The sequence below is a fragment of the Pelobates fuscus genome, chromosome 3, assembly GCF_036172605.1.
Source record: "Pelobates fuscus isolate aPelFus1 chromosome 3, aPelFus1.pri, whole genome shotgun sequence".
NCBI lineage: Eukaryota > Metazoa > Chordata > Amphibia > Anura > Pelobatidae > Pelobates > Pelobates fuscus.
In genome coordinates, this window is record NC_086319.1 from 229,405,093 (window position 1) to 229,423,726 (window position 18,634).

Genomic DNA, 18,634 nt, shown 5'->3' on the forward strand with positions numbered 1-18,634 from the left:
AACACAGCTGTAATAAATATCATATCAATATGACATTACAGTAAACTTTCTATATTGGCCATGATAACCATGACCTATAACTAAACCATAATAATTAACCAATATTTAAAAGACTGCAAGTTTATGTGCACATTCATTGTAGAATAAAAACACCAACTTACATTTAGACCAGATGCATTTCATTCTTTAATTGTCATAAAAGTATTCAGAAATGTTGTTTACAATATAAACTTTAAATTATATTAAGTGCAGGGCAGACAACTTTAAATATATATATATATATATATATATATATATATATATATATATATATATATATATTTTTTTTGCATGTGCGATTTTCAAAGATGGAATTGTCAAGCTCAATTCCTAGCTCTAAAATTGCAATGTCCTTGACATCCATCATTTAGTCGAGTTGAGAATTACAGTTCAGAATTTTTTTTAAATTCAACACTATTTTTTTACAATTAGCATTACAAACATTTATTTCAATCCATGCCACAGTGACATGCAACCCAACATCTACTGGATACTAATGATACATCTTTGTAAAAAAAAAAAAACAGCTTCATACCTTTTTGATATATACATCCATTTAGGGCATCAAGATAATTATAATTTGCACTCTTTACTGAAGGCGACACATTTTGATGAATAAACGCATGCTAATTTATCCATTTTCATTTTTTTATATCTATTTTTCCTTTACATCTGATATACATACATACAATTCAATTACATTGTATTTACACAATTTATTTACACATTGAGCAATATTGTTACATTTGCCTTGTTTTACATGTTAGTGCTTGTTTTTCTTCGTATAATATATATGAGATAACCAATCACAAGGTCATCATAAAATAAACCCATAATAATTTTAAAAGATATACTTTTGCTATATCATAGCGATAAGATATAATGTTCAGTTATTCTACAATTTAAACGAGCCTCGGTACAATTTCTTTCCTCACCTTCAGTCTTGACTGATCCATCGGACATCACCTTCTTGAGTGCAAGCTGACTTTGGTCTTTGCTGTCATTGGCTGGTGGAGGCAGATTGTCAGACTGAGTTCTTTGAATTGGGAGGACTCCTGCTATGCTGTGTCTATGTTGATTCCTGGCATGATTAGACTGACCGCTTTTATGTGCTGCTGTGGCAGTGTGGGTGAAATGGAAACCCAGAGTATGTATCCTCAGATGGAACCAGCTTAAATGTTATTCATGCAAACAAAGTGTTTTTTTGTACTGAGAGTAGTGTTTTTCACATCAAAGAGACACCACATGCACAGCATTATAGGGCGTTAAAACTGGCTGTTTCTTTTTATTGGTTTATATAATGTTTCCCACTATGGTTTTATTCCTGTGAGAAGACATGCAGTACAAAATCTCTATGACAAACACAATTATCTTAATTGGAAGGTTCACATTTTCATAAACACCAATCTACAGGGTGTCACTTCCAAACACATTGCAAGTGTAAAAATGTTTTAAAATGTTTTTTTAAAAAAGTGTTTATTAACTCTGGTTGAAATGTCAGAAAGGACGATTACTATTTTATTAGTTTGGAAAACTATAAAACACTCAAAGCAAGTACAAACAAACTTCGATAAATATTAGTTTTTCATAGCTTACTAGGTCTGGAGTGGATTTTCAGAAAAGTATCCCATAACATTCCAGGGATAATAATTCTGCCAATTCTTCTTTTACCATTATGTAGATTTTTATATTAAATATATATTTTTTAAAAATAATTTATAGACTATTTATGTATTAACATAATTTACATCTACAGCACACCTGGTAGAACACTGAAAGGCTCTATGTAAAACCATACGGTGCCTTCAAATGTCTAAAGGCCGGGGATCTATTTTATGAGAATTGATTAATCAAGATTAATCAAGATTAATCAAGACAGCTTGTGACTGCAAGTCCAACATATGTTTTTGAGTCTATCATTGTCTTCAAAGTTTTTGAATACATGTTTTTTTATCTTTAAAGACTTTTGAAAGGTCTCTTACACTAGACAAGTAGTATTAATAGATTTAGAAACTATTCAAAATACCATTGTTTGCTGGAATAGTACAACTACAAAACCTTATCATTTAATAAGTATTATACTAATTAAAAGTAACTATTTTAATATGCTCAAACCATAGAATCATCAAAATTCAAATGAAAAGTTAGGTACTAATTAGAAATCCTCATTAAAATGTAGAGCATATATCTCACCAGTCTGCAGCATTTCTCAATCCAGATATTGGGTAATGAGCTTGTATTTTTATGTCACTTAATAAGACCTTGATGTGAAAAGCAAATACAGTATTATTTTATAAGTAGGTGACAAGCAGGCTCTCTGGAACGTTTTGCAACTGTTTACATATTTTCTAACATGTATCATTTTTTGTGTGATTGTGTGATGTTTGTCTGTGTGTTACAAATAGCAAGATATCCCATGTCTGATTGTCAATTTTGCTACCAAAACACTTCCTTTCACAGAATGTATATGCTCTTGGAAAAAAAATACACTTTAATATTTTTTTTATATGTGAATGATGTATATATGAGCGTGCATTGATATGAAACTGTTGCTCACAATGACAGCAATATTAAGGTGAATTGCTCTTACAAAAATGCGACTCATCTGTCATATGACCAATCTCGACTGGCTTTACATATATGCACATTAAACAATATTAATCATTAACACTGAACTGAAACGTTAAAATACTAATGGGAGAAAAATTATATAAATGGAAGTGAGAGAAAAAATAACTTGAATAACCTGAGGTGTATGAAGAAGAGAAATATATTTTCTGAAATTATGTTCATTTATGATGCAATGTTTATGAAAAAAATGAAAATTACACTAAAGGTTGATTTACAAGACTTGAAAGAATGATTTACATCATGGGGCATTCTGGACAATGTGCAAAAACAGTTTGATGACACAATGGACCAATGAGGAAACAGCCAGTTTCATTAAAATCCAGTAAACGAAAGTTGGGTAACATATATTGAACGAGGACAAATTTTCACAATAAAGGACATTTAACAAGGTGAACAAATAGTGACAACAAATAAGGTCAACAGGGAAAACAGCAGGAAAAGGCAACAGATGAACATTAAGCTGCCATGCTGAGGAATTTATTTGCGTCTTTTACTTGGTTGAAGACGAAGTTGTTGAACAGCTGCCTCAGCAGCAGCGATGGCTGCTCCCGCATCTTCAAGATGGGTCTGAGTGACACTGGTTTTACTTTGGCTGCGAGATGGTCCATGGGAGCGAAGGTGTCCTTCAGAGGATGATTTAGAGCTACCAGGGCTGCTATGTGATTTTTCTATGGTGGGTACCTGCATATCTAAAGATGGAAAAATGTATAATGGTCACCAATTAATAATATACAACAATCTGTTTGACATCATGAGTTCATTTCTGCATAGGGAAAGATGGATTAGGAATGGATCACTATTCAGTATTTCCTTTCCTTCGCCCCAGCAAAAAGAGGAAGTGATTTTGCAGGCTCCTCTATTAAATTGTGTGGTCTACATCACATTTTTTTTTTATCTTCTAACCATTATATCAGGTTAGGGTGATGAAACTGATGGACACTCTCTGACATATTATAAAAATGTTTAGTTTATTTCCTATAAGCTTTAGTAGAGGTTATGGTAACATTATTTTCCTAATTTTTGCTGCAACTCACCTCTTCCACAAAGTCTCATCCTGAAATGACATTAGCTCAACACCCTAGCTTACACCAGAAAAAAAACAATGAGAAGTTATGTGCAAAAACCATGAGGCATACTATGAAATGCAGCATAGCTTTTTTTTTTCTTACTTACACTGGTGTATAAGCCCCCCTATTATCCAGAGCCCAAAGTATCCAAAATAAAATGTAACAATTTACAATAACTCTTTTTTCCCAAAAATGAGCAAGCACATTTTAGGTTTTGACTTAAAGGGACTCTCCAGTGCCAGGAAAACATATCCATTTTCCTGGCACTGCAGAATCCTGCAGTGCCCCCCTTCCTCCCATCCCCCATCCCATGTTGCTGTTAAAACCCCTTCAGTGACTTACTTGAATCCAGCGCTGATGTCCCTCGGTGCTGGGTTAGGCTCCGCCCACACTCCTCATAGAGCTGACACTTTCCATTGCAACATTTGATTTTAAAGGTTTTGGCAGCTGAACTTCAGGACTCTTTTTGATAATAATTATATTTTATAACTGTTTTTGCAAAGGAGCATTAGAGAAATAAAAAAATGAAAAAACTTACCAGTTTAACTCTTAAGGAAAAAATAAACAAACTACAAAACATAGTATTCATTTTAACAATGCTAAGTATTTGGACATTGTTTCCAGTGATTATAAATTTAGTACCTTTAGAGGGATCTGGGAATATTCCGTGACTCCTGCTTTTAATGACTGAAGGCTTTGGTACTTGCTGACTGCTTTGACTAGAGTGAGGTTTTGCATGGTCAATACTTTCACTTTGTTCCTTCAATGGGTACCAGCGTGGCACGTTGTCAAGCGATGAGGGATTTGATAAATCTATTAATACCTACAAATAAAATCTATATATGAGATGCAGCAAACAAAGATATTTCTTTATCAATCTATCATGTGTGGTTTGTTGACAATCATCTCATAATGAGCTAAAGGAAAATTTAAGTTAGGGTTATTGCTAGGGTTTGGACTAGGATTAGTGTTATGATTGTATAGTGGTTAAGGTTTAGGGTAGTGTGCATGTTAGAGTAATGTAAGGGTTAATGAATAGTAGGTATACAGACAGACAGTCAGTCAGACAGACAGACAGATTATACATAGTGTTTATGTGATCATAGTTCTTACCTCACCAAGAAAGTCATTAGAAGAGAATCTATCATAGTCCCATACCGTAACTTCTAGTGTCTTCTTCTTTAGCTAAATGATAATTCAAAACAGAATTCACACACATCTACACGTGTCATATAATAAATTCTCATTGCCACATAAATGATAAATTGAAAACTGGTAGGATACTAATTAATGTAATCTCACGGCATTACATGATCAGTAGGAGTGTCTGGGTCACATGCACTACGGTCACCATTCATATAAAAAAAAGGTGTTTTTTTTTTACATCAGAAAGTGGTGTTTGTCTTTTCATACTTTGTATAGTCACAGTAGAGGTTATCAAATACCAAATCATCATATGTATAATTAATTTCCCTTTCCTTTATCTATATCACATATATATATATATATATATATATATATATATAAATAACTTTCTATTTATTTTCTTTCTCTTTTCTATTTGTCTAACCACTTTTCAGTTTTATTAAACATCCAAACACACTAACAGACTAACTTAAACAAAAACAAAGGGTTTTGATGGTCATTTTTTGAGAAAGCATAACGCTAGTGACTCATACTCCTATTTATTCAAATTTGATATGATAAAGGCTAAATCACAAGTATTCATATCTGTTTGTTTGTAAAATAAAAAGAAACAAAACATATTTAAAAACATGCAGAAAGCATTATATATTTTATTTATATTTTGAGTTAAATAATTGCACCATGACCTCTACAGGGATTTGAAGTGGTCATGGTGCTTAAAGTCAGTATATGCAGTGTTTTCGATATGAAACCCTGCACATACAGAGTTTAGCCCATTTGTTACTTGTGTGACTTCACCTCTGGCAGTATGACTGGTGCATCTTTGGTCAGCCCAAAGCAAAGGTTTGGGGCTGTCGAATATCAATTCTGTACATATTGGACATTTGTCATTAGCACGAACAGCATGATGAGAACAGGTGTTCCACAGCAGTGCTGCCCATGCAAACATCTCAGTCCATCTTCCCCCTACATCCCCTTCCTGGCAACTAGGGGGAGTGACATCAGCAGATGAGGATCAATTTGAAGGCAGAGCTTAAAATGTAGGGTTCATTTCTTTTTTTCATTTATTATGTTTTAGATTCCAGGAATTAGGATAAGAAGGGTTACTCTAACCAAAACCAGTGTTTTCTTAAAACATGTTATTTGGTTGGAGTAACCCTTTAACACCTTAAGGACACATGACATGTGTGACATGTCATGATTCCCTTTTATTCCAGAAGTTTGGTCCTTAAGGGGTTAAAATTATTTTATAATGTTCAATTGCAAATTGAGATGAGTGACATTTAAAGGAACACAGCCGTTATTGTTTAACTGTTTAGTAGTGATACCCCCCAAAAAAGCATTTAATTATTATTTCTATATGTTTTCATTGGAAATACATTTATTTACTTTTTGGGTAGCCATTAAGAGGGGGATATGCTGCTACTACCATGGCCCATCATCCAGTCTAGGTTTAAGCAATGCAATGTTACAAATTTTCTTAATTTTAAAGTATTAGAGGACCTTTGTGTATAATTCTTTAACATTCCATCCCTCCATCTGATAATTGATTAGATACTATATTATTTGTCAAGATAACAAATCTGTTTACAGTTAAGAGAGAGCACAATTTACGACGAAAAGAGGCATTATCTCATGCTTATTACCTTTCCTTATGAAAACGACTACATTTTTCCAAATTCCCCCTTTACCAGATGTATTTACATTACTACTAGCAGTGTTTCAGAAAACAGAGAAAATTAGCTAGTCAATTAGTATGTTGGGAATGATCCAAGTCACTGGCAAACAAGCCAACATCTTCTAACATGTAATTACACATTTATATTTTGTTAAATAAATTACTTAAATTGTGTGTTTACGCAAAGATGTTTTGTAAACAGATTCTGTTTTCTAGAATGAATAACAGGCATATTCACTTCAAGGAACCCTCTAAGCACCATAACCAGTAAATCCCACTGCAGTGGTTATGGTGGTTGAAGTGCCCTATGGTAAGATACGAAAATGTTTTTGCATGGTTTGAAAACTTACATGGGTCTCAATAATCACTCAGACTGCATTTGAACTGTCAATGCTCGCCAGCATGAGAAGCCAGATTGTTTTAGGGCAACGCAAGGCAACATTCATTGGCTAAGAGGGTCAGCCAATTAGCATAGTCCTTTATTGATCATGCTTTACTCTGCAGAGATATCAGGCTTCTGCAGAAACCTAGATGTGCTAAAGACACCAGAATCACAATAATATGCTGTAGCTGTTCTGGTGACTATAGAGTCATTTTAAGTGGAATATTCAGCATTAAGGTGAAGGTCTCTTGGCACGCTGCCTTTCTCTAGCTTGTGAGCAAAATGCCTCTTCTTTCTCTATGGCAGTAGTATTCCCCAGTTTGATTCTGGTAGTTCATTCTCAGTTGTAGTTGAGTCTTAATTTTGAAGACTAAGGAAGCAAAGGAGTTCCAGGGATTTCTCAAGTGAGGTTGGAGAGTAGAAAACATTCTGAACAATGAAGATGCATTTCATGGGAAAGCTTTATAAAGAGGAGTGACAGGAAAGGAGACCTCTTTTTAGCCAAAGTAACTTGAGACTGGAACATTGTGCTTCTTTTGGTACAGGACTTTAAAGAGTCTTGTCCAGCTGAACTAGCTAATGGAGACTGTTGCTTCATGAGAGGAGTAGGCCACATGTAAAAATGTTGCATAAGCAGGTAAAATCAGAGAAGCAAAGCTGCCTATCATGCACCCACTCACTTGGCGTTCCAGCCACACTCTCCTAACTGTTTTACATTTTAGAAGAACCATTCTGTCCTGGATTAAATCATTTTTTTCCTACCTTACATTCACAGAATCTACCTTATGACTCAAAATGCATCTTTGTGGGATACCTTAAGTTTAACTAGAATGAAATAAATATGATAATACAAGCACAACCATATTTTGTTTTGTGCTAACAAAACTCTTGGAGTTCCCAGAATTCCTGATTCCTGTATTTGACTCTTTTATGCTGAGACAATGACACAACACTGGTTTGTGTTTGTATACTTAGCTGTACAAGGCTGAAAATTAAACAAATGTGTACCTGCTCCATGGAGATATTTTTGTAAATCACAGTCTGATTCCACTCAGGGTTCAAGCTTTTTTGCACATGCTTTGTTCTTCTCTTGTACTCAGCACTAGAAAACAGTTCAATACAAATTAATTAACAACAGTAATAAACATTTATGGTGTCACATAACAGTAAATATCAATATAATTTGCTCCATGGTAACATACCTCCCACGTGTTCTTACTTAGGAGGGATAGTCCCTATATTGGGACCAAATCACTCTGTCTCTCTTTTGTATCCTAATGTTCCTCTGTTGTAGGAGCTTCATATTGTTTATATGTCTAGGTGTATAACAGATTGCCCCAGTAAAAATACTCTCACTAATGAGTCTTTAGACTTAAATAAACTAAATCAGTCTGTTTAAATAAGATACATTGTTCTTGTTTTAAATTACATTTTAATTCCATGAATTGTTATTAGTAAATGACTTATAATTTCTCGGAACAGAAATGGGCACACCCCAACAACACCCCTAAAATAAGAAGTATCCATCTGTCTTTTTGAAATGTTGGAAGGTACCTGTATGTAATATTGCATAGGATGGCTATACTGAGTTTTAAACCTTCTTAAATAATCAATTGTTAAGTACTTTTTTTACAAGATAGTTTATGTCAGTTTTACAGACCGGATACTGATTTCACAAATTAGTTTGTTTTTTTAACATACATTAAGTAGTTCCATATATTACAAAACATATAAAATTTAGAAATATAGCATTCTTTTTTTCTGTTATAGACAGCACATGCAGTTTTAAATAAAAATGACTTTCTCTTTATCTGAAATTAACAGAGCGCCTGCCAACATCAAAAACACTGTTTATTCGCTACTTAGTGAATTATGGTGATCTGAATAGAGAATTTTAAAAACATTCTCCAATTTAACTTCCTTTCCAGCTTGGCTGCTTTACTCTAGTTAGATTTTTTTAAAAGTGCTATTTAGTTTAACAGATACCTGTTTATTAAAAAATACTTAATGAATACATTGCAATGTCTTTTTAAAAACTTAAACATGCCATAAGATGAGATAAGTTGTATATTACTAGCGTTATTAATGATAAACACTATGGTTCCTTGCATTTTTATTATTATTATTATTTTTATCATTTAATCACTTTATGTATAATATGATACCTAATACAAAGAACATTTTTGTTTGATTAGAAAAAGTTTCAAGGGCAGTGTTGGGACAGAAACTGATGCATAATTTAGTTACCCAAGTGTTTATATCAACTTCTGTAACTGAATGTAATAGGACAGCTACACATTTTTACAAGGAATGTCCATTCTTGACTAGATATACAGATATTCTTGGAGATTAGGATATATACAGATAGTTTCGACATCAACAGAACCAGTACTAACAAACACACTAGAACCCAAGATTACTAAATCCAGCATTAATAAATATGCATATGTAGATAATTAATGATTGTACCATGTATAATGTATCTATAATGTTGATTTAAAAGCAATCGTTCACAATGATCTAGTAGAGAAACTGTTTGCCTATATTTATTATTTAACAGAAGGTGCATCAAGTGTCATAAAATCTAATTCAAATGTAATTAATAGAAACGTTTTCTGCTTGACATAGACATGAATCCATGAAGTGGAGAAAAAAATATCTTGCCTTTAAGAAGGACTTTTCCTCAGAAAAAATATCAATATTATTGAAAAACATAAAAGTTTTATTACAGCAGAAATGAAAAAATACCACTTGGCACAACGCTTTACACAAAAGCAAAGGAAAATAAGAAAATAAATATAGTTTTTTTTTTTATAAAACAATGACTCAGTTTTATATACCCTAATGCATCCATAAATGTAGCTGTGCAATAAAAATTAAATTACCACAAAAAAATAGCTCTAAAAAAGAAATCTTGAGTCACACAGGGTTATTCATTAAAATTAAAATTCCTGGGGAATTAAAGAGACAGTACAGCCACCAAAACAACTTTAGCTTAATGAAGCAGTTTTGTTGTATAGACCATGCCCCAGTAGTCTCATTGCTCAATTCTCTGCCATTTAGGAGTTAAATCATGTCCTTTCTGCAGCTCTAGTCAAACCTTCCTGCATGTGGCATGCACAGCTTTCCTAAAAGTTTACACTTCCTTTACAGTTTAATTTAGAATTTCTCATCTTCTGCTCTTTTAATAGCCTTCTTAGACCATGCAGATGCCACCTGTATATTATTGCCACGTGAATATTATTGGAGTTCAGTTTACAGAGCAGGAAATACAAACTCTTAAAATAAGTTCATTAACAAATGAAACCATTATTTCATGCTTCATGTGTCAGTCACAGGCAGGATAGGTGTGGGCAGGGCTGCATAAACATAAACAAAAGTGATTTAACTCCAAAATGTGAGACTGCAGGGGCATGATCTATACACCAAAACAGCTTTATTAAGCTAAAGTCATTTTGGTGACTATATTGTCTCTTTAATGTGGATTAAAGTGAATTCAAATGTAAGACCAATATAGTCAAACTGAATTCAGAATTCACTTAGCAAATTCTTCTGAATTGTTTATTATATTATATTTCCTGGCAATTTTCACTTGTGAATAACCTTGAATATCCTACAAAATAATTACTAGTAGTGTCTCCAAAGAATTAAAGCAATGAATCCTTAGACTAAATACCCGTCAAAAAACATATCTGAATAAATGAATTTTGACCAGAACTGATAAAAGATTCTGTGATATAAATTTCTATGTCTTGCAGGTTGACTTACCAGTGAAACAGTCAACTTTCCGTGCATGTGTTTTATTCATTGTAAGTGCAGAGATGGGATGTAGGGTAATATATAACTGCTAGGAGCATAGTGAATGGCCTCCAATGCTACCTCGTCCCCTGGGTTGTGGGCTGAAGGTAATAAGGTCCACAGGCTTTTAACCAAGATACTGCTTGGTTTCCTGGCTTAATCCCTCTGGCTCTAATAACTAAAAACACCCCAGTACTCATGCAGTTGGAGAAAGTGCCAGTTTAACATTTTAGACTGGGTAATTGTGGTCCCTTGGTTGAATATAAAGGGGGTAGAAAGAAGTTACTATCTATGCTACAGTAAATAGCACAAAGGGACTGGGAACTCTATGGCCTACTTATTATTGAGCTTAAGTACCTCCTATACCAGGGATATGTAACCTTCGGCACTCCAGATGTTGTGGACTACATCCCCCATAATGCTCTTACACCCATAATGCTGGCAAAGCATCATGGGAGGTATAGTCCAAAACATCTGTAGTGCCGAAGGTTGCCTATGCCTGTCCTATACTTTTTGTATATTTGTTACTTTTGGATGGAAGAAAGGGCAGGGGCCATGCAGCAGAAAACAATTCAGATAACTAACCTCACCAATTTCCCCCATACACCGCTTGGAGGAAGAGGTGAAGGCAATTCACTAAATCTCACTAGTCAGCAGTGATATGTTTTACAAAATTGATAAGATTGAGATCAGCTTTCTCATTTTACATTGTGGAGTTACATAGATCAAAAGCATGGGTCTTTTTTTAATTACATTGTTTTGAATGGGTTAAGTCATCTTGGGGGTATACGTTACACATCACTGATAAGGCCTAAATAAAACCAAAACAGTTATCAGTGGTTGCTGCATCCCCCTTGCAGAAGGTGTCTGAACTAATCTTTTTAGGTGGGATTACCCTGAAATCCAACATGTTTAAGCTTTCTCTGCAATAGCACACGTGATCAAAAATTTATTTTTAAGACCTGAGCCGGGACCCACTTGAGGGCATGCATGCACTATGTAGGCTTACCGGTAATTAGTGGGAACCTATATTTAGTGGGACCCTGCATCCAACAAATACGATTTTAAGTTAAAAAAAAACTGCAATGCAGATTATGGCTTTACAGTTTTGGTTGTTTACAAAGAATTCAGTTGGAAGCATTTTTTTCACATGCTGAGGCAGAAATAACAGCAGTTAGAAAATGGAGTTTAAAGTAAAATTGCTGCAACACCAGTAAAAATAAGACTGCATTGAAGCCCATAGTGCTAAGTACATGTAATTCTCCTTTTGGTAGCAATAAGTGATATATTTACAGTAACTACATATTTATTTTCCTTTTTCTATAGACCTTTAAAAAAAGTCAAAGTGACTTGCTAAACACCAAAACCAAAACATCTTAAATGTAGGGTTGTTGATACACAGACTCTGTCCCTGCAAACTCACAACTGTAAACATTGCTGTTTGTGAGAAATGTGTCCACAAGCCAGGGGCACAGGGACTTCCGCCACAGACGATTGTGAGCAGAAAATGTTAATAGCACCCTAAGTACCTCTGCCTCTAAGAGGGGAAAAAAGTGACACTGAATTAACCCCCAAATAATACATACACTGCCCCAAATTAACTTTACTGCCACTACCCAAGAACTTTTTCTAAGGGTACTTTGAGCGTGACTTATACTCCAGTTATACTTAAAAGCAAATGCAGCAAATATATAAATCACTTATACAATTAACAGTCTGGTAATGTGAATTACTACTTTGTTTATACAAGATTGTGAATTCAGACACTAGAGCCCAAAGTTTATTTAGATTATGAATATTTTAAAAGCAAAGAGAAAAATACATGTTACACAGTGCTAAAATTACATAAAACAAGAGGCACACAAAAAAATACAATAGATCAATGCAAATTTAATTCCCTTTTGGAAAACAAGACACAGGAACTACACTTCTGCAAATTTGACTTAGAATCTTACAGTAGGCCAGTGGGAACTCATATTTAAGTCCTTTCTGTTGGTCAAGATTAAGTCCAATAGAAATTCAGTTTGACATGGACTGGCATACAGTTAAGTACCTGAGTCTTTCTTTTGCTTTCCATCAAAGCCAGTCTCCTCTGACTACATGACCAGTTTATGAAAACTGGTTTACTGAGGCTACTGATATTAACTAATCAATTTGATCCAGATATATAGTTTCTTTAAAACCTTGATGCTTATCCAGTGGAGAGCTAATATTTTCTGAAAAAAATCTTGCCTACAAGTGCACACCAGGGGTTCCCTATGTGAGATTAAATCACAAAGTCACAGCAATGCTCTATTGATCAAAGAGTCTCACTGCCAGACAAAATAGACAATTTAGGTTAACCCTAGAGATACTGGGACAGAATAATGCCCACTGTGAATGACATCATTTTCCAAACCAACAGTACTCTAACATTAAAAAGATTTCCTTAATATTTTTTTTCATATTTATTTTTTGTTCTAGGTTGTCTTTCATTTTTTCTAATTTCTGAAACCCAAGATCTGGCTTTTTCAGTTTTTGTAAAATGGGCCCAGGTATTTCCTGCTGCTTTTGACCATAGTTGTCCATTCATGTTTTGTTAAGCCTGACAACCCTAAAAGCCGGTAAACTGCTTTAATTTCTTAGATTGTGATCTTTCTTAGATTGTAATATGATCTAAATTAGTGTACTAATTGAACTCCTAACTGAAAGATCTCTTTATGCTTTGGCATTTGGAAGATTGAAATAAAACATGAAATGCTTGTGGGTAAAATTTTTATAGCTTTTTATGCTTGTAGTAAAAACCCTATACTTGCAGTTTTCTAATTAAACTAGTAGGTTTGATTTGCAGTTATTGCAGAAGATCACTATAATAAAAGAGAAAAGAGTATATTTTAATATCTAACTCCTGACAAAATAAGTATATTATTGTTATATATTGTGAAAGCACATATTGTGTTTCTACAAAATATGTTTTTACTATAAGCACTTGAAAATGTATCCCTAAATCTCTGGAATATTTTACATGCTTACATGAGATTGCATAATTGCTCTTCTCAATACAGTCTCACAAACAATGCACTAACAGGTTGCTGTCAAGTAACAAAATAATTCTGAGAACCGTCAATAACAAAAGATTGTAGATCACAGTAAGTAAAGCAAAGGTTCATATTAAATGGTTGCTGTCTCGCATTGTAAAATGAATTTTAAGTTCATTGCACTAATTGGACACATCACTGAGTTGTCTTAATGTATCTGAATCTATGCTAAGAAAAACATGTTTATGGTGCATTTTAATATGTAGCTGTCATTATTTGCAATGCATTTGGAATGGATATTTTATTAGTCAATGTGTTTTGTCTATTGTAAAAAAAATGAACCAAATTTTACTCAAAAAAATCCGAAGAATTGCATTTGGAAACACAACATTGCCAAGTGTTTGTAAGCCAGTTTAAAAAAAGAAAAAAAAAAAGAAACGTGTAAGTATGTTCATAGATATTACACTATCACTACTCCCAACCCCTGGCAGGGTGTGAAGTGGAGAATAGTTCCACTTCCATTGTGTCATCTTTGGAGGCTCGGCTGCATTCTGCCAGTGATCAATCATCTCTGCTAAACAATAAGTAAACCATTCAGCAGTGATGAGGAACCCTGCACCTATGGACTCCAGGTACCATATGACTTCAATCAGTTATGTTTAATCATGTCACATTTTATGACTTATAAAAGCAATGTTATGGAAACATTTGTAAAGAATGAATCAATTGTATTTTATGTTAATTGTATTAAAAGCCCCATTCTATATCTGATAATATACTTTTATTCTATATCTGTAAAACTGAGTTTCTATTGCAAAGTTTAAAGATTCACTCACCATGCCATTTTTAAATAATTGTTCCAAATACAATATTATAGCCATGCTCAAAACCAGGAGATTACATTTAATAACATCTTAGGGGGTGAGGCCAGACACTACTGCTTTAAACAAAGGATTCACCATTGCAGCAGTGTACTAAAATAATACACACGGAACACATGTACACATTGTTTTAAATACATGCACAAGCTGGTAAGTTTTTATTCTATGCAGGAAAAATAAGGAAAGCAAACTCTACCTGGCATTCTGGACAACCATGACTTGGCTGTTGGAACCCATTGATGAAACACAGTGAATTACATATAGATGGAAAAGCAGAGGAAGCATAAGAGATAAAAACAGGAGAAACACATGAAAGACATTGCACATACAAATAAATATAGATATATTGATAGATCGGTCCTGGGATGGACCATAATAAGAAGGTTATGGTCCTGTTCAACACTTATAAATATATATATATATATGTATATATATATAGTTGATACAATGTTAAACAAAAATCTGCACACCAGTGAAGCCATAAGACTTGTTTTTCCCACAGAAATCACAAATCTGCAGTGATTTTACTACCGCAAAGGATTCTGGGTGGGCATATGCAAGTTAGTTTAACAAAGAATCACATTTGCCTTATTCCATTTTAAACATGGATTCCTTTGAGTCTGTGTTTGCTGTATACAACAGCTGTGAAACACAACTTAGGAAAATATGCAAAGCCAGTGAACCACTCATGGGCAGCTGTTTCATTGTTAATGCAAAACATCAGCATGAGGTTGGTTGCAGGTTTGCTTATTGAGGCTTGGTAGTTCTTGGGAAGCAAAAACCAAAAAGGTTATTGTGGGGAAAACCCCACAGCTGTCCATGGACAGATGTCCATGAGTGGTTCACTTGCTTTGCATCTTCACTTAAGTTATGTTTCAAAGCTGTTGTATACAGCAAACACAGACTCAAAGGAATACATGTTTAAAATGGAATGAGGCAAAAATATAATTCTTTGTTAAACTAACTTGCATATGCCCACCCAGAATCCTTTGCGGTAGTAACCACTGCAGATTTGTGATTTCTGTGGCAAAAGCAAGTCTTATGGCTTGACTGGTATGCAGATTTTTGTTTAACATTGTATTAACTATCCACAGATTTCAGCTGTAAAGGGGTTTTCAATCACAATTTGTCCCCACCTCTCCCCATATATATATAGAAATACAATACAAGTAAGAATTATAAGGGAATAACATGCTAAAAAGGCATGCACATTAAACTGATTATAATTTTATCCTTAAACTTGTAGTTTGAAATCAGGATTAATAACTGACATAAAACAACCTAAAACAAAGTAACAAAATAACCAATTCACTGATCCAAAACTCATTTACAATTCAGAACAGTTGTCAAGCTATCAATTTAAGGGTTTTCTTATTAAATGGAGTAAAATGTCATAACAAATACAATTTTTTTGTAGAAAAACACAGGTGGTAACTGTTTCCATTAGTTTGGTTAATTCCAACATTAAACCCACATCAGGCAAATCACCTAACTTATATTTAATTTTGCCTGTTGAATTTTAAACTTGAATGTTGATTATAAACTGCTGGCAGTCTCTTTATTTGATTTAATCCCTGGAAATTGAGCAACTTGATCCCAAGGAGAAAAAAACAGCTTAGCCAGGTTAATTGGAATAACTGGCTTCAGAAAAAAAACATGTTTTGGTTTTGTGCTGCCCTAGCCATGACTAAACTGGCTTCAGAAAAAAAAAACATGTTTCAGTTTTGTGCTGCCCTAGGCATGACTAAACTTGGGCAATCTAAATCTAAATTTGCTCCAGCCCTTCCTGTCAAGGCTGCACCTCTTCACATTTAAGACCCACCTCTTCCTCATTAGGCTTTACCTTTTGCGGTTCCACCTATTCCTCTTAGAACTCAGACTCTTTGTATGTATCTATTTGTATCCTATTTCATATCTTTGCTCAGGCCATTAGTTTTACTACAATCTCTAAATTAAGATATCAAAAAGACATACTGAAAATATTTTAGTGAGTCAGGCAGTTCTGTCCCCTACTACACAACTTGTATTGAAGCACTGCTTTATGTGGCACGGCTCCCCGATTAATGTGTAGAAAGGCATGAGATGTGCCCACCTGTGGCACAACTGAAGTGTACAGCAACCCCAAAATCAAATCCCTTGTATTGATATGTGTTCAGAATAAGTTATCTGTACAACTGGTGAAATGAGGATAGAGATGAGCTCAGTGGGCACCTTCCCAGTGTGCATATCCCAAATGTAGAAACTATATGGATCATGGACAGCAAAGGAAGAAGTAACATTCACAGATCCAGGGTAAGCCTTATATCTGCAGACATTTCTACAGATTTCATATAACACACCATGACCAGAGTACCATTTCCAACATAACCTAAACACCTAAATGTATACACATTTAGCATTACAAGAAAGCGTTTTTGCTTTGGAGTAAACCATTATTCATCTTTATTAAGCTTAGCATACACACTTTTGATTTCCAAACAAGATAAGCTATCCATCCCTTTAGCTAAATATACAATAAACAGCATCATCACAAAATGTTCATTTAGCAGTAATATATTACTTACCCTCTGCCTGGAAGAAGATATACTTTGACAAATGGGTCTGAATAGCCGTTGTTATCTCTGGGAACAAGATTCCTTGCTTGAAGTATGTGAATAATTAGATTACCAAGATGCTTATCATAATTAACTTGGAGCTACAAAAATGGAGATAAATATGTCAATAAGAGCTCGCTCCAGTTACCAACCTAGAGTAAAACAGATGAAAACACTGCGGGAATGTGTATATGTTTATATTTGATGAATTGCTTTATGTGTCTAGATTCTGTCATATTTGTGACAAGTTATAAAAGTGTTGATTTCAAAAGATATTGTCACTTTTATATTTGGGGACAGAAATAGCTCCCTGAGAGCTACTCTGTACAGATCTGCCAATGTGAAGTAAGCAGTGAATTGCTGACATTATGTATTTATTGACCAGACTGTGAAGTTGGCATAAATGTAGAGACGAGATATAATGTGTACATAGACACAGAAGGAAATGAGATACGGCTGTACATAATCTAAAACAGGAACAGAAAAAGATACATAGTGTAATACAGAAAATTAAAAATTAATGCGCTGGTACAATATTGCACTCACAAGATCACAGTGAATTATTGGCCAGAACAAGTGCCTGACCGGATAAATTTGGGCGGCTGGACGTCTCCACTCTCCACTGGAACTCCAAGCGGACCAAAATATGGAATGAGACTTCAATAGAGGTAGGTAAAATGATTATGCAAATTTATTGTAAGAAAAAGGCTATAAATATTAGCCGCTTTAAGTAAAATCAAAGCAAAAAAGAGGTCCTACACGTTTCGTTCCTATGCAAAGGAACTTCCTCAGGGACCAGAATACAAATAAAATCAATCAATACAGAAATGCATACAGTGTTATCCCCCCCATGAGTCTCTATAAATAGGGCTAAGCCCTTAGTTCATTGGTGGATCCGGTGGGAGTTACCCTTGATTCATGATCATGTTCAGTTGTAGGACATCCATCAAACTTGTTCAGGTGTGGAGAAGGTGTTCCGACGATCATTCTTGGCGCCAAACGATGAAACCGGAAACCGGAAGTAGCAATCCGTTTGCACTTCCGCGTTCCATTGCCCTATGCGTTCCAACTCAGAAATGAAAAGCGGTTAGACATATTGCCACCTGGAGGTCGCCCAGGATATAGCAGTCCTAATGTTAATGGGGAGTAAAGCATATTTATGACAAGCGATCTCCCAATAACAAAGTGATTACAATCAGAGTAGTCAGATTTGTGAAACATAAAACTCATAAATCAAATTAATAATTACCTAATACCCTGCTATTACAATTAGATGCAAGGAAATCTCAGTTAACCCCTTATCACCAGAATATGTTGATATAAAAATAATGATCATATTACATATATATAATCAATATTATTAACTCTTTAGTGTGGCATTTAATGTTAAACTGAATCCAT

At 34.3% G+C, this 18,634-nt stretch overlaps 1 protein-coding gene across 4 annotated transcripts in view; it reads right to left on the reverse strand.

Annotated features, from left to right (window-relative positions):
- The window catches only part of PCLO (piccolo presynaptic cytomatrix protein), a 378,876-nt gene that overhangs the window by 28,308 nt on the left and 331,934 nt on the right, over positions 1-18,634 (reverse strand). For 2 of the 4 annotated variants that reach the window (XM_063448187.1, XM_063448184.1), the window contains 7 exons: positions 17,204-17,334; positions 14,836-14,862; positions 7,952-8,045; positions 4,851-4,922; positions 4,380-4,560; positions 3,165-3,359; positions 975-1,154 (listed from right to left, as the gene is read on the reverse strand). In XM_063448187.1, coding sequence (XP_063304257.1) covers positions 975-1,154; positions 3,165-3,359; positions 4,380-4,560; positions 4,851-4,922; positions 7,952-8,045; positions 14,836-14,862; positions 17,204-17,334 — 880 coding nt within the window. The remainder of the gene's footprint in view (positions 1-974; positions 1,155-3,164; positions 3,360-4,379; positions 4,561-4,850; positions 4,923-7,951; positions 8,046-14,835; positions 14,863-17,203; positions 17,335-18,634) is intronic. The other 2 variants (XM_063448188.1, XM_063448185.1) reach the window with 2 other exon arrangements.